General features: G+C 48.6%; 1 protein-coding gene across 1 annotated transcript; it reads left to right on the top strand.

Annotated features, from left to right (window-relative positions):
- The first annotated feature begins 2,656 nt into the window (after positions 1-2,656).
- Aurkc (aurora kinase C) lies at positions 2,657-9,090 on the top strand. Its single transcript, XM_051207793.1, has 7 exons — positions 2,657-2,717; positions 3,217-3,250; positions 3,478-3,669; positions 4,789-4,927; positions 6,947-7,095; positions 8,587-8,761; positions 8,918-9,090. The coding sequence occupies exons 2-7, from the start codon at positions 3,228-3,230 to the stop codon at positions 9,086-9,088; spliced, it is 849 nt and encodes a 282-aa protein (XP_051063750.1). The 5' UTR covers positions 2,657-2,717; positions 3,217-3,227; the 3' UTR covers positions 9,089-9,090.
- Positions 9,091-13,875: the final 4,785 nt, after the last annotated feature.

Genomic DNA, 13,875 nt, shown 5'->3' with positions numbered 1-13,875 from the left:
CATTGAATCAGTCAGTTTCTTGTTTTCTCAAACTACGAATGATTCTATACATTTAATATTCTCATCCTTACATATTATCTGAATGGCATGTAAACTGCCTTCCAGGAACAATGTTCCATCTGCTAGCTTGCCATCACCCTCAGACACGGAACAGAATCTGTCTGCCATTTTTCCCATCTGACGTTCCTGTTTTTATAATCTTATTATCTGAGTCATCAGACAAGGAACGAGCTGTTTCTGCTGGCGTCTTAATGTGGTCCTGTGGCTGTTTCTACCATGGTCACTGAAGCAACGGACACGGAATAAATTCTGTCTTCTACTTGATCATTTTTATGTCCATGTTTTGCATTCTTGCTACTAAGTGTCCTATGGTTTGTACAAGTTCTTTATTCTTCACTCCACTCTCAAACCCTTTGCTTAAGGATATTATATTGATTATGAAACAAATCGCCATTATTAAAAACATGTATATTCTGATTAAGACATGGTCCTCTTCAAAGATCCCATCCATAAAGAAAACAAAAAGATTCCTAACGTCCTGTATCTTAAGATTATCCGCCATTGGCATGGAATAATTGATCTCAGTTATTATATCAGCTTAAATTTCGAAGGATGTTATAATTACCTTAGATATATATAATCCTGCTGTCCTGGAACTTTGATTCTTTTAGTTGCAGATCTCAACTTGTAGTAATTATGTATGGCCTATAGGTGGCACATGTGTACACCAAATAGCATCTTGCAGCAGGAGATCCTTCACATCCTGATCCCTGCAGAATAGTTGTTAACAAACTAAGGCAAGCGAAATTTTGTTAAATGGAGGAGTGAAATGAGCCTGGTGCAAATTGCTGGGGCGGCAGGGCCAACAGGTCTCGCCTTCGCTAGTGCTGGGAGCGACTGTCGCTGAGCAGTAGGAGTACACAAGAGACGAGACCAGACCACTGGATGCAAGCTCAAGAGGCTGTTTATTGCTCACACAGGTACCTGTGGACACTTCAGTCTTTCGGGGGACTGAGCGTGCCGAGGTTAAAACTCAGGCAGTTTATATAGGGTTGGGGTGGCAAGAAGCAGGCTTACAGAAGCAGAAGCATGGTTACAGGGATTTCATTGCTCCATTTAATTCAGGTAATTGGGGTCTGCCAAGGACAGAGATGTTTGGCACAAAGAATTCAGTTATGACTACCTCAGCACTCTGGTGGTCTCAATAAAATGTTCCCAGGACCTTTCAGTTCCCGATATCATCCTGCTGTCCTTGCCTTGGTCCAAGCTGCAGACCACAGATATCTGGTTGGCGTCAGAGGAGAGGAACATCTGGTTCCCTCCTGTACTTTCCCAGAACTTGACCTTGGCAAGTTAGCAAGAGCAGCTCAAACAGGCAATAAGCATAGTGGGGGTCTTTCAGTGGGGAGTGCAGTCTCAGGGCTGTGCCTGCCTTAAAGGAATTGCAGAGCAGACACAAAGTCCCACGATCCCACTAGCTGCCGTGTGCCCCACTGTTTTAGTCAAGGGACCCTACCCGGGTTCGGGTTCGGGTCAGCAATAGCGGCTTCGGTCAGCGCTTGCACCGCTGGAGCAAGGAAACCACAGCTCAGATGTGTAACAAACAGTCGGGGTGGGGGTGGGTCAAAAATCGGACACAATATAGACAAGAGGTGTATTTTTTTTGGGGGGGGGGTTTCAAGACAGGGTTTATCTGTATTGCTTTGGAGCCTCTCCTGGAACTAGCTCTGTAGACCAGGCTGGCTTCGAACTCAGAGCTCTGTCTGCCTCTGCCTCCTGAGTGCTGGAACTAAAGGTGTCGTGGGTTGGAAAATTGGCTAGTCTGAAAAGAAATGAGAGGAAGGGGAACGGGTTACTTCTCCATGCCAACAAATTCCTAAAAGAAAGCAGCCAGCCTTTGCATAAACAAAAGTTTTACTGGGTAGGGAGGATTAAAACACTTGGATAGTCCCAGGGTTTTGTTTCCCACAGCTTGGGAGGCAGAGACCGGCATCTGTGTGTGAACTGGAGGCCAGCCTGGACCACTTAGTATCAGGACTGCCAGAGCACAGGGAAAAAAAGGAAAAAAAAATAACAAAACCTAAAAATGAAAACACTTGTACAAAAGTCTTACAGAGTCCTAGTATGCAAGACTTTTGTAGCCTTGGCTGTCTGTCCTGGAACTTGCGGCGTAGACCAGGCTGGATTGGAACTCAGAGATCTGCCTGACTCTGCCTTCCAAGTGCTGGGATTAAAGGTGTGCCCCTCCACCGCCTTTCATGGACGCGATTTTTTTTAAATCATTATTTCATTTGTCCATGCTGACTGACTTGTGCAAACCTTGCTTACCAACTACCTTCCAGAGGCCGCCTGGCCCCGCCCCCACCATCCTATTGGCCGGACCCCCTCGCGGCGGAAATTGGCTTCTCACGCGCATGCCATTGACGTCAGGAAGATCCCCAATGGGGATGAAGCGGAGTCCGCCAGCCCTGGAATGGCGCGTTCTGGAAAAGGCTCCACGGTTCCATCGGTTTGCTTGAGGCTTAATTGACAGGGTAATCTTTGAGCCGGGTGGGGCATCCCAGGAGGTCGAAGAGGACACGGCCGCTGCATTACCCGCCAACCCCTTTCCGGGCGCCCCTGGACCTAAGCAGCCGGCGGGGCTCCAGCTTGCGGTCGCCAGTTCTGCAGAGTTCAGGGAGGGCGGCGACCGCCCTCGGGGGCAGCTTCGCCCACAAGTAAGAGGGATGGGAGCCCGGGCACCGTGGAGGAGGCCGAGGCAGGAGGATGCACGCAGTTAGAGGCCAGTTTGGACTACCGTGAAACCCTGTCTTAAACAGAAGCGGGACACTAACCAGAGGAGGAGCAGAAAGGACTGGGGTCAGCCGTCAGGGTGCATGGGCACTGAGGACTTCAACCTTCCCTCTCCGCCCGCTGGCTCCTCCTCCTCAGTTCCCCTCCCCCTCTCCCTCTCTTTCTCCTCCTCCCTCTTTCCCTTCCTCGTCACCTCCTCTTATACTATTAATCTCTCCCCCAATCTCTGACAGGTTCTCTTGTGACCTCTGTGGGCCTCAGAGTTGCTATGCAGTGGAGGATGACTTTGAACTTGCGATCCTCATGCCTCCACCTCCCATAGACTGGGATTGCAGTTGAGCATCGCCGCGCCATTATTTATTTATTTATTTATTTATTTATTTATTTATTTATTTATTTCCTCCCTCTCCCACTTTTCTTTAGCTACTGGCCAGATGGAGCCCAGCACCTTAATCAGGTGAGTGCCTTGCCATGGTATGTAGAAGAAAGAAGACGGGACTCAGGTGAGGGGCACGCTGAGCCAGGGGAGCATTGGCTAGTGAATCCGAGATGCTGTTTTCCCCCAGTCAACACCTAGCTCTGGGGCTGTGAGCTGAGTGAATGAGGAAGTTGGCGGGTGGGGGGGCTGAGGGTCTTAACTCTCCTAGTCTCTGAGACGTGGCCATCTCTTCCTTCTCTGTTTAGGAGGCATTTCACCATCGATGACTTTGACATAGGGCGTCCCCTGGGCAAGGGGAAATTTGGGAATGTGTACCTGGCTCGGCTCAAGGAAAACCATTTCATTGTGGCCCTGAAGGTCCTCTTCAAGTCCCAGATAGAGAAGGAGGGTTTGGAGCACCAGCTTCGAAGGGAAGTGGAGATCCAGGCACACCTACAGTAAGCAAGCGTGGGCTGTGTGGGACTAGCAGCTGGGGCCTCAAGTTTCTGATTCCCTCTTGCCCGCCTGACCTCTTACCTTGGCCTGCTTCCTGAGTGCTTAATATAAGCCTTTTGTTTTCACCGTGAAGATTTTTCTCTGTAGCTCATTCCAGTTAGACCATGTAATATTCTCACATCTCTCCCCGTGTTGGACACACTAAATAGTCTTGTGTGTGTACACTTGTGTGGGTCAGATATCAGCCCCTAGTGTTGCTCCTCAGGTGATCTCTCTCTCTCTCTCTCTCTCTCTCTTTGGTTTTTTGAGACTGGGTCTGTAATACTTTGGAGCCTGTCCTGGAACGTGCTCTGTAGACTCAGCTGACCTCGAACTCAGAGATCTGCCTGCCTCCGCCTCCAGAGTGCTGGGATTAAAGGCGTGCACCACTACTGCCCGGCTTCTTTTTTGTTTTGTTTTTCGAGACAGGGTTTCTCTGTGTAGCTTTGGGACCTGTCCTGGAACTCCTGTAGACCAGGCTGGTCTTGAACTCACAGAGACCCATCTGTCTCTGCCTCCCAAGTGTTGGAACTAAAGGTGTGCACCATCAACACCCGGCCCTCAGGTAATATCAATCATTCTGTTATATCCCCAGCACCTGGGAGGCAGAAGCAGGTAGATCACTGTGCTTGAGGCCAGCCTGGTGTACATAGTGAGTTCTAAGACAACCAGGTTACATAATGAAACCCTGTCTCAAAAGTAGTTGAGTTTGTTTGTTTGTTTTGTTTTGTCTTGGGGGCAGGGGCTTGGGTTGTGTAGCCTTGGCTGTCCAGGAACTTGCTCTGTAGACTACAATGACTTGAATGCAGAAATCCTGCCTCTGCCTCCTGGGATTAAAGGCGTGTGCCTCCGCTGCCCCACTAAAAGTAATCAGTTTTGTTTTTTAATGAGGGGGTGTCATGGCACGTGGGCCACGTGTGTGTCTCGGTACACACACGTGGAGAACAACTTTCGGGAGTTGGTTCTCACTTTCCGCCATCTGGATTCTGCGGTGGAACTCGGGTTGAGAGGCTTGGCAGTAAGTGCCTTAGCTTGCCGTGCCGACTGGCCTGCCCCCGACTCCTCCTTCATTCCTCCTTCAGACACCCGAATATCCTTCGCCTGTACAACTACTTCCACGATGCTCGACGGGTGTACTTAATTCTGGAATACGCTCCAAAGGGCGAGCTGTATAAGGAGCTTCAGAGGAAACACCACTTAGATGAGCAGCGTACAGCCACGGTGAGGGGAGCTCTGGGCCAGAGGTTGTTATGTGATGATGATGAGTTACCGCCTGTGGCAGCCAGTACACCCCCCCCCTTCCTACTTTTTCTTCACTTATTATTGTGTGTATTTGTGGGGGAGGGCAAACGTGCCATAGTGTACATGTGGAAGTCACAAGACAGCTTGGAGGGGGAGGAGCCTGTTTTCCCTTCCCCCTTTACCGGGAATTCAGGTCATCAGGCGTGCACAGCAAAGCTTCCCTACCCACTGAGCTATCTCGATGGTTTTCATTCCCCCATCCTTACCCCCTTTTTTCCCCGAGATGGGGGAAATCTTGCTATGTGTAGCCCAGGCTAGCTCAGACTTCCCCAGAATCTCCATGCTGATCTGAAATGTGCCATTCTCCTGGGTGAGCCACACAAGTGCTAGTCTTATAGAAATGCCATTATGCCTGACTCAGGGTGCTCTTTTTTTTTTTTTTTTTTTTTTTTCCTGATGCAAGGTCTTTCTAGATAGCGAGAATGACTCAGAACTCCTATAGCCCAAGCTGGCCTTGAACCTGCAGCATCCTGAGTGCTAGGGTGACAGGCATGTGCCACCCAGCACCCAGGTTTTGGATTATTTTTATTAAAAATTTTTTTCCTGGGGTCCTGAGATGTAACTTGATGGTCCAGTTATTTTGTCTACTCTTGGGTTTGATCCCCAGTGTAGGTCTTGAATATTAGCGTTCATAGTTAGGATTTTTTTTTTCTTTTGAGACAGAGTCTCAACTATGTAGCTATACTGGGTGGCTTTGTCAACTTAACACCAGCTAGAGTCATCAGAGGAAGGATCCTCAGCTGAGGAAATGCCTCAATGAGATGCAGCTGTAAAGAATCTTCTCATTTAGTGATCAGTGGGGGAGGCCCAGCTCATGGTGGCTGGTGCCATCCCTGGGCTGCTGGTCCTGGGTTCTCTAAGAAAGCAGGTTGAGCAAGCCAGTAAGCAGCACCCCTCCATGGCTTCTGCATCAGCTCCTGCCTCTTGGATTTCTGCCCTGATTTGTTCCTGTCCTGACTTCTTTCAGTGATGACGTATAATCCTAATAAACCCTTTCCTCCCTAACTTACTCTTTGGTCTTGATGCTTCATCAAAGCATTAGAAACCCCAACTAAGTCAGTAGTCTTCGACTGCTGCCTGGAGTGCTGTGTAGTCCAGACTGGCCTCAAATCCGGAGATCCTCTGATACCTGAGTGCTGGTACTGCACCATACCTGGGGTCTTGTATGTCATGCAGAGATTCTAGCATTGGCTCGAAAGCTTGGCTGAGGGGTAAAGATGCTTGCTGCCTGGGCTGAGCACCTAAGTTTGGCTTCCTGGAACCTACCTGGTAGAAGGGAAGAACAAATCCAGAAGGTAGTCTTGGGAAGCTGTGCATGCACTCACACATCTAGAACCACATAAAAACAATAAATAGATATAATGTGAGTAGCATATAAAAAAGAATACAGAAAAGGAAACTATACACATAATATTGGCAGGTTAGCTGGATAGAGTTTTGCAGGCCTATAATTCCAGCTCTTGGAAGGCTGAGGCAGAAGGATCAGGAGTTCAAGGTGAGCCTGATTCATATCAAGTTCCAAGCCAGTAAGTAGGGTTACATAATGAAAGCCTGTCTCAAAAAAAAAAAAAAAAAAAATTACTGAGCTGGGAGTTAGTGGTGCACAACTTTCAACATTCGGGAAGCAGAGGCAGGTAGATCTTTGTGAGTTCCAGGCCAGGCTGGTCTACAGAGGGATTTCCAGGACAGGCTCCAAAGCTGTCTTGGAGAAAAATGAACAAACAAAAACAAGGTGGCTGGACAATAAGGAGCCACAGTGAAGACCTTCCTCTAGGCTCCACATGGCATCAGTGTGTATAAACACAAATATTAGAATTACTGGTCGGGAATTGAAATTGTAGGTAAATGAAATTGTAGTCTTAAAACTGCATAATGCCTATTCTGCCTTTCGGGGAGGCCGAGAAAGTCTCCCCCACCAGATTGCTTTTGTTCCCACAGATAATAGAGGAGTTGGCAGATGCCCTGACATACTGTCATGAGAATAAGGTGATTCACAGGGACATCAAGCCAGAGAATCTCCTGCTGGGGCTCAGGGATGAAGTGAAGATCGCAGACTTTGGTTGGTCCGTGCATACCCCCTCTCTCAGGTAGGTCAGGTGGATTCATCTCACACATAAGACCCAGATACAAGCTTGGCCTTAGTGTTTGGACACCATCTTTTCCAAGTTATTTTCCAAATGCATATGTTTAAAATGCATTTGCAGCTTGGAAGCCTCGGGTGGCATGATGTCTCAGTGGGTAAAAGTACTTCCTTTGTTATTAAGGGGTAGAAACAAGCAGATCCTGGAAGCTTGCTGGCCCACTAGCCTGGCAAAGATGAACCGGTTTAGGTTCAGTGAGAGACCTTGCCTGAAAGGAATAAAGTGGAGAGCAATAAAGACACCAAATGTCCTCTGTCCGAGTATGTGTGTAGGCATGTATATACACACAAAGAAGAGCCCATCAGAGCTTTTCTTTTCTGGTCTTTAGTATTTGCTTTTGCTAGTAAGGTTCCGTGTCAAGTTAACAAGCATCCCAGGAATGAATCTTTCTGTGTTGATTAGCTACATTCGCTTGGGTCCTCTTGCTTGCTAGCTGTACCATCTTCATGTTCTAACCCCCCCCCCCCCATCCTCCTCACTCTCTAGACCAGGCTGGTCTCAAACTTGGAGCAACCTCCTATCTCAGAAGTGATTTCACTACACCTGACTGGATAATTTTAAAAAGCATGGGGTTAGTGTATTTCCCTTTACAAGGCTTGCCTTCTCTGAGTTTGCTTTCGGTTTTGAGTTTTTAATTTTGTGTGCATGTATGTCGTATACACCCCTTGTCATGCCTGGTACCCATGGAGGCCAGAGGGGAGAGGGCATTGGATCCTCTGGAACTGGAGTTGGAGATGGGTTGTGAGCTGCCGTGTGGGTGCTGGGAAATCTATCTAGGGTCCTTTAGAAGAGCAGCCAGTGCTCTTAACCAGAGTCATCTCTCCAGCCCAGCCTTCTGCCAATGATTGATTGACAGTTTCTCATGTTGTATTCGTGCCTGGCCTGGAGCTCATTCCAGCCTCAAATGCACAGCACTCTGTCCTACCTCAACCTTCCCAAGTGCTAGGGTGGCTGGAGGGGTGAGCCATCTTTACCTTCGCTGAAGCATAGGTGTGCTGTGGCGTGCTGCGTGCGTGCGTGCATGCATAGTGTCTGTGCGGGTGGGGGGGTGCGTGTCAGGAAAACCTCCCTCAGGTGTGAATCTTCACCTTATTTGAGACAGGGTCTCTTGTTTGCTGCTCATTGTTGGCTAGCTGGCCTACTGGCTTCCAGGCTTCCAGGGATTATCCTCTGCCTCCAGTCTCACTGTAGGAGCCCTGAGACTATTGATGTGCACCGAGCTTTATGTGGATCCTGGGGCTAGAACTCGGGTCCTCGGAGCTTTCACTGAGTCACCTCCCACGGCCCCTCTGATGGTTGATTCATATTAACAGTAGGTGTTTCAGAAACCCCCTGCTCAGGAGGGAACTCTTCAGGATGTCCCTAGCTCTCCTGCCTCCTGAACAGGGAGGGTTTCCCTCATTCTGAGCCCCCCCCCCTTCTGTGACCCTGCTCTAGGAGAAATACAATGTGTGGGACTGTGGACTACTTGCCCCCAGAAATGATTGAAGGGAGAACGTACAATGAGAAGGTGGATCTGTGGTGTATTGGGGTGCTCTGCTATGAACTGCTGGTGGGATGTCCACCCTTTGAGAGCAGCACCCACAACGAGACATACAAACGAATCCTCAAGGTGAGACACATACACACAAGGGGGTGAGGGCTGGTCATTGTCAGTGACAGCTAGCAATGATCTATAACCAGAAGGGTGCAGAAGGGATTGACAAAGCAGAGAAAGTTAACTAAAGAGATTAACTAAATTCTCCTCCTTCTTCCCTGGCCTCATTAGGTGGATTTGAGGTTTCCTCAATCAGTGCCCTTAGGGGCCCAGGACTTGATCTCCAAGCTTCTTAGGTACCATCCCTCAGATCGACTGAACCTGGCCCAGATCCTGAAGCACCCCTGGGTGCGGGAACACTCATGCAGAATTCTGCCTCCTGTTGGTCAGATGGCTTCCTGAGCTCCACCCTGTTCCTGTGTGTTTATTCAGGGAGCTCTCCAGGCTCTTGTTACCACATCTGTTTTACTTGGTTTGTCTTTTAAGATGCACATTAAAGATGCTTAATTCAAACTTTTTGGTTAAGTGAGTTAGTATTTCAGTGAGTTAGCATTTGTTTGGTGTGTGGAGGGGGTGGGGGTGAAGGCCAGGAGTCCATATCTGGTATCTCCCTCTATTGCTCTCCGTCTAGTTTGTTTGTTTGCTTTTGTTTGTTTGTTTGTTTGTTTTTTGAGACAGCGTTTCTCTGTGTTAACAGCCAAGCTGTCTTTGAACTCCCTTTGTAGACTAGACATGGTTTCTCTAGCTTTGGAGCCTGTCCTGGCTCTCCCTCTGTAGACCAGGCTGGCCTGGAACTCGGAGATGTCCCTGCCTCTGCCTTCCAAATGTTGGGATTAAAGGCGGGCCCACCATGCAATGTGTGCAGATGTCTGGGGTCCTGTAGGGTGACCACTTTCTCATTTTTCATTTGCCAGACTTTCTGACAAGCTTCCAGACCCACACTCGACACCTCTAGTCTACATTTTATGTTGAAAGTGAAAGACCCCCACTATGAGCTGTTCTTGCTAACTTGCCAAGGTCAAGTTCTGGGAAGGTACAGGAGGGAACCAGATGTTCCTCTCCTCTGATGCCTACCAGATATCTGTGGTCTGCAGCTTGGACCAAGGCAAGGTCAGCAGGACGATATCCGGGAACAGAAGGTCCTGGGAGCATTCTATCGAGACCACCAAAGTGCTAAGATAGTCATAACTGAATTCTTTGTGCCCAACCCGAATAAACAACTCTGTCCTTGGTTGACCCCAGTTGCCTTAATTGAATGGACCAATGAAATCCCTGTAACCATGCTTCTGCTTCTGTAAGCCTGCTTCTTGCCACCCCAACCCTATATAAACTGCCTGAGTTTTAACCTCAGCACGCTCAGTTCCCTGAAAGACTGAAGTGTCCACAGGTACCTGTGTGAGCAATAAACAGCCTCTTGAGCTTGCATCCAGTGGTTTGGTCTCGTCTCTTGGGGCAAGGGCCTCTCCTGCCAGACTCCGAACTCTTGGGGTCTTTCAAAAGTATGGTAGTCTCACCCACTCCCTGAATCCTCGAGAGCTGTGTGCGCTGTTCTGGGTGGGTTGGACTCCATGCCTGGTATATGACCCAGTGCCTACAATCCAAAATGTTCAGGAGACTGAGGCAGGGCAATTTTCAAGGCCTGCCCAAGGAAGTTCAAGGCCAAGTGGGCCAACTTAGCGAGGAGGCCGTCCCAAAAATTAGTGAGACAAATCCAAATAATAAAAACAAGTGCAATTGGTGTGTCTAAGCTGGGTCTGTAGTGCTTTTAAGAAAAAACAGCACTTCAGTTTGGGGGGTGGGGGTGGGTCGGGTGCCAGCAGAGAAAGAACTACATTACCCAGAAGGCACAGCGCACGAGTCCTGCCTGTGTCGCTGGGTAAGTGAAAAGCCTAGCGAAGGGCCCGTTGCTGTCGCCGTGCCACGACGTCATGCTTGCGCGGCGGGGCAGTCCGCACAGGGCTGTGGAACTCCTAGCCTGGCTGAGGGGCGTCTCCTCTGAGATGCAAATCCTGGACATCGCAGGGTGTCCTGGTGGCGTCGGCGAGGATGGACCCGGGCAGGGGGGTTGGAGGAGGTTGCTGATGCCTCCTCCTCGGGTTGTCCATCAAGAGAGCCTCTCCCCGGCTTGTCGCTGTAGTTGTGTGTGTTTGGGAAAAGTGGCTCCGCATAGTCACCCAGTTTTTCCCGGTCTTAGTGTCAGGTCTCAAATGGCTGAGGTGCCCGCTTAGTGTCTAAGCGGACCTGGCCGCCAGGCTCTCCCAGCAGCCTCTACCTGGTCCAGGGTCCTCTTGGCTGGCATAGCACCTCTACCATAAACTCCGGCGCAGGGGCTGCCAGCCCTGCCCCAGTTAACATTCCCTATGCAATGCAACCATTTTGGTTACCCCCCCTCTCAGGGCCATGTCTACTCAGGACTCTCTTCTGGATGTCCCTGTCTCTGACTGTATGCCCCCCCCCCATCCATATATACACATATGTGTATATTTTCTCCACCATACCTAGGAGCGGCCGTGGCCTTTCCTTTATTTCCTTTATTTATGTACTTATTTTTAAATCCACTTAGCACCTGAGAGGTTCACTTATACACATGGGCAGTGAAGACCGTACCTAAAGGAAGTAGGACTTTTGAGTCATGATCGGTAGCAACCTGCCGCCCTTTCTGTAATAAAGAACCTTGGAAGTCAGTCTGTAAGTCTCATCTACAGTGAGCCAGATGGCTATTTCCTGTGATAGTCTAGAGGCCTAACGATAACCTCTGTGACAATAAGCAACAGACATGTAGGATCTGGTTTAATAACTAGTTCCTACTTGTCGTTGTTGCTTCTGCCTCTAATAAAGGACACACATGGCCCTCAGTTTCCAGAATGCCCCTCTGCTAGTTAGCCCATCCCTCCCCAAACCCCCACCCCAGCTTCCTCAAGCCAAGAATGTCAGGCCTCCAGTAGGATTGAAAGGTGAATGATCCGGAGGCAGAGGCAGGCGAATGAATCTCTGAGTTCGAGGCCAGCCTGGTCCAGGACAGCCAGAGCACAGAAACCCGGACTAGAAAAAAAGAAAAGGAAGGAAGGAAGGAAACAAAGGTGAGTGAACGTCAGCCTCCAGGAGTTACTTCAGAGACTGAAAGGTAAGTGATGCTCCAGCGTAAGGACTTCCATCAACTCCCGATCCACTTAGGGTCTTGTTTCCTCTCCTCTCTGGCTCACTGCTATTCAGCTGTACCCTCCTGACCGAAAGTTCCCTTTACTTCTCCAGCCTTCCCCCATGCAGTTCACTTCGCCCGAGACAGCCCTCAGATCCCTGCAAGACCATTCTCCATACCATTTCTGATCCGATGTCCCTTTTCAAAAATTATAAAAAAAAAAAATTTGTAATTGTTTGAGTGTGCACGAGCGACGTGGCAGCAGTGGCTTGAGTGTGGAGGTCAAGGGACAGTTTTTAGAAATTATAGGTTCTGGAGTGAAGGTGGGTGATAATGAGGTCACTACACCCAAGATAAATGATAAATGGGTGTTTATTGGGGAACAACTTAACACAGATAATAATTAAAAAGAAAACAAAAAAACGCCGCAGTGTTTCTCTGCCCTTCCCATCCTATCCACAACCCAAGAAACCGGTTCTGTTATCACCTGAAGCCACGCCCAAAGGGGTGTGGCCATTAACAAATACCCTGGCTAGGAAGATGCTACTAGGCTGGAGATTAAACGCAGGTGGTTTGGCTTGGGGGGAAAGTATTTTTACTCTCTGAACCATCTCACTTGCCCCAATAGAACTCTTAGTTTTTCCAGTAAATCCCAGCATCTGAGTGGCGGAAGCAGGAGGATCCGAAGAGTTCAAGGTCAGCCTGGCTAGATAGCAAGTTTGAGAGCAGCTTGAACTACTAGTGACCTTGTTGTAACGAAGACATGAAACCCTACTTGAATCTGTGGACATCCTCAAGTCACTGACTGATGCATAGGTAACCAGATGCTGTAGACGTTAATAGAAACTAGCATATAGTTAAGTGTGCTATGTTTTGTTTCTGTTTTTTTTTTTTTTTTTTTTTTTTTTTTTTTTTTTTTTTGAGACGGGGGTTTCTCTGTGTAATAACCCTGAGTGTCCTGGAACTCACTTTGTAGACTCAGCCGGCCTCGAACTCAGAGATCTACCTGACTGCCTCCTGAGTGCTGGGATCAAAGATGTGTGTTACCACCACCAGACCCAAATGTGATATGTTTTATCTTTCAAAAGTCTCATCTCGGTCTCATGGCTATTCTTTACCCATGCCTTCCTTTCTCTGTTCCTGTTTTCCCCTCATAGCTGTTGTCCATGAAGTGAGAATGACTATTGATCAGGGAATGAAGGCTCAGATGAAGTGAGGTGTCTGATTTTGCACAGCTGTCAAGTGGTAGTTTCAGGCGCTGGGATTGAAGCTCTAGGAGTGTGACTTCAGAACCGAGGACTTGTGACGCATTCAGCATGGGCAGGAAACTAGCTGGACCAGTGGTTATCGGTATTGGTTCTGTTGTCATTATCATTATTTTGTGATAGCTGTTGTTACCCCAGACACAGTTTGTGCGCCTTGTCTGTTGCTTCCTACGAGCTCCTGCATGAGAGGTTGCTGCCCTGCGCACTGACATACTATGCTCTGTCTTCGTTAGCTTTGTTTCCTGTTTCCGTGATATGGCAATTAAGGGAAGCAGGGGTTTATTTGGCTCACAGCTCCGGGTCTGTGCTGAACAGGGGAGTCATTGAAGCAGGAGTTGGAGAGAACGGGTTAGTGTGTGCCATGGCCAGAAAGAGAGAGCAATAGATGCATGCATGTCTGTGCTGCTCTCATCTCTGCTTGTTTTCGAGGCAGGGTCTCGCCTAAGAACCCAGAGACCCATCTGTCTCTGCTTCTCCAAGTGCTAGGATTAAAGGTGTGAGCTGTCACACCCAGAACGTATTTCTATTCATTTGAAAGTTACATTTATTCACATATGTATGTGTAGGTTTGCATTTGCAAGTGAGGAGACGGCTTTTGGGAGCTGAGTTCTTGCCTTTCAGTGTGTAAGGTCCCAGGGGATAGATCCAGTTGTAAAACTTGGCTCCAAGTGCCTTTTTGTGATGAGCCAACTCAGTGACTCTGCTTCCTCCCTTTGTTTGCAGTCTGTGGCACAAACCCAGGGGATGGTGTCAATCACTTTTAGGTTGGGCCTTTACACCTTAAC

This window comes from Phodopus roborovskii, unplaced genomic scaffold, assembly GCF_943737965.1.
Source record: "Phodopus roborovskii unplaced genomic scaffold, PHOROB, whole genome shotgun sequence".
Classification (NCBI taxonomy): domain Eukaryota; kingdom Metazoa; phylum Chordata; class Mammalia; order Rodentia; family Cricetidae; genus Phodopus; species Phodopus roborovskii.
The sequence above is the reverse complement of the archived record's forward strand: the minus strand, read 5'-3'. Positions and strand labels throughout refer to the sequence as shown.

Bases quoted from the DNA above. Each gene is read 5' to 3' on its own strand.
- Aurkc (XM_051207793.1), top strand. From the start codon at position 3,228: ATGGAGCCCAGCACCTTAATCAG. The intron at 3,251-3,477 runs GTGAGTGCCTTG...TTCTCTGTTTAG, and splicing joins GAGCCCAGCACCTTAATCAG to GAGGCATTTCACCATCGATG. The intron at 7,096-8,586 runs GTAGGTCAGGTG...ACCCTGCTCTAG, and splicing joins GTGCATACCCCCTCTCTCAG to GAGAAATACAATGTGTGGGA.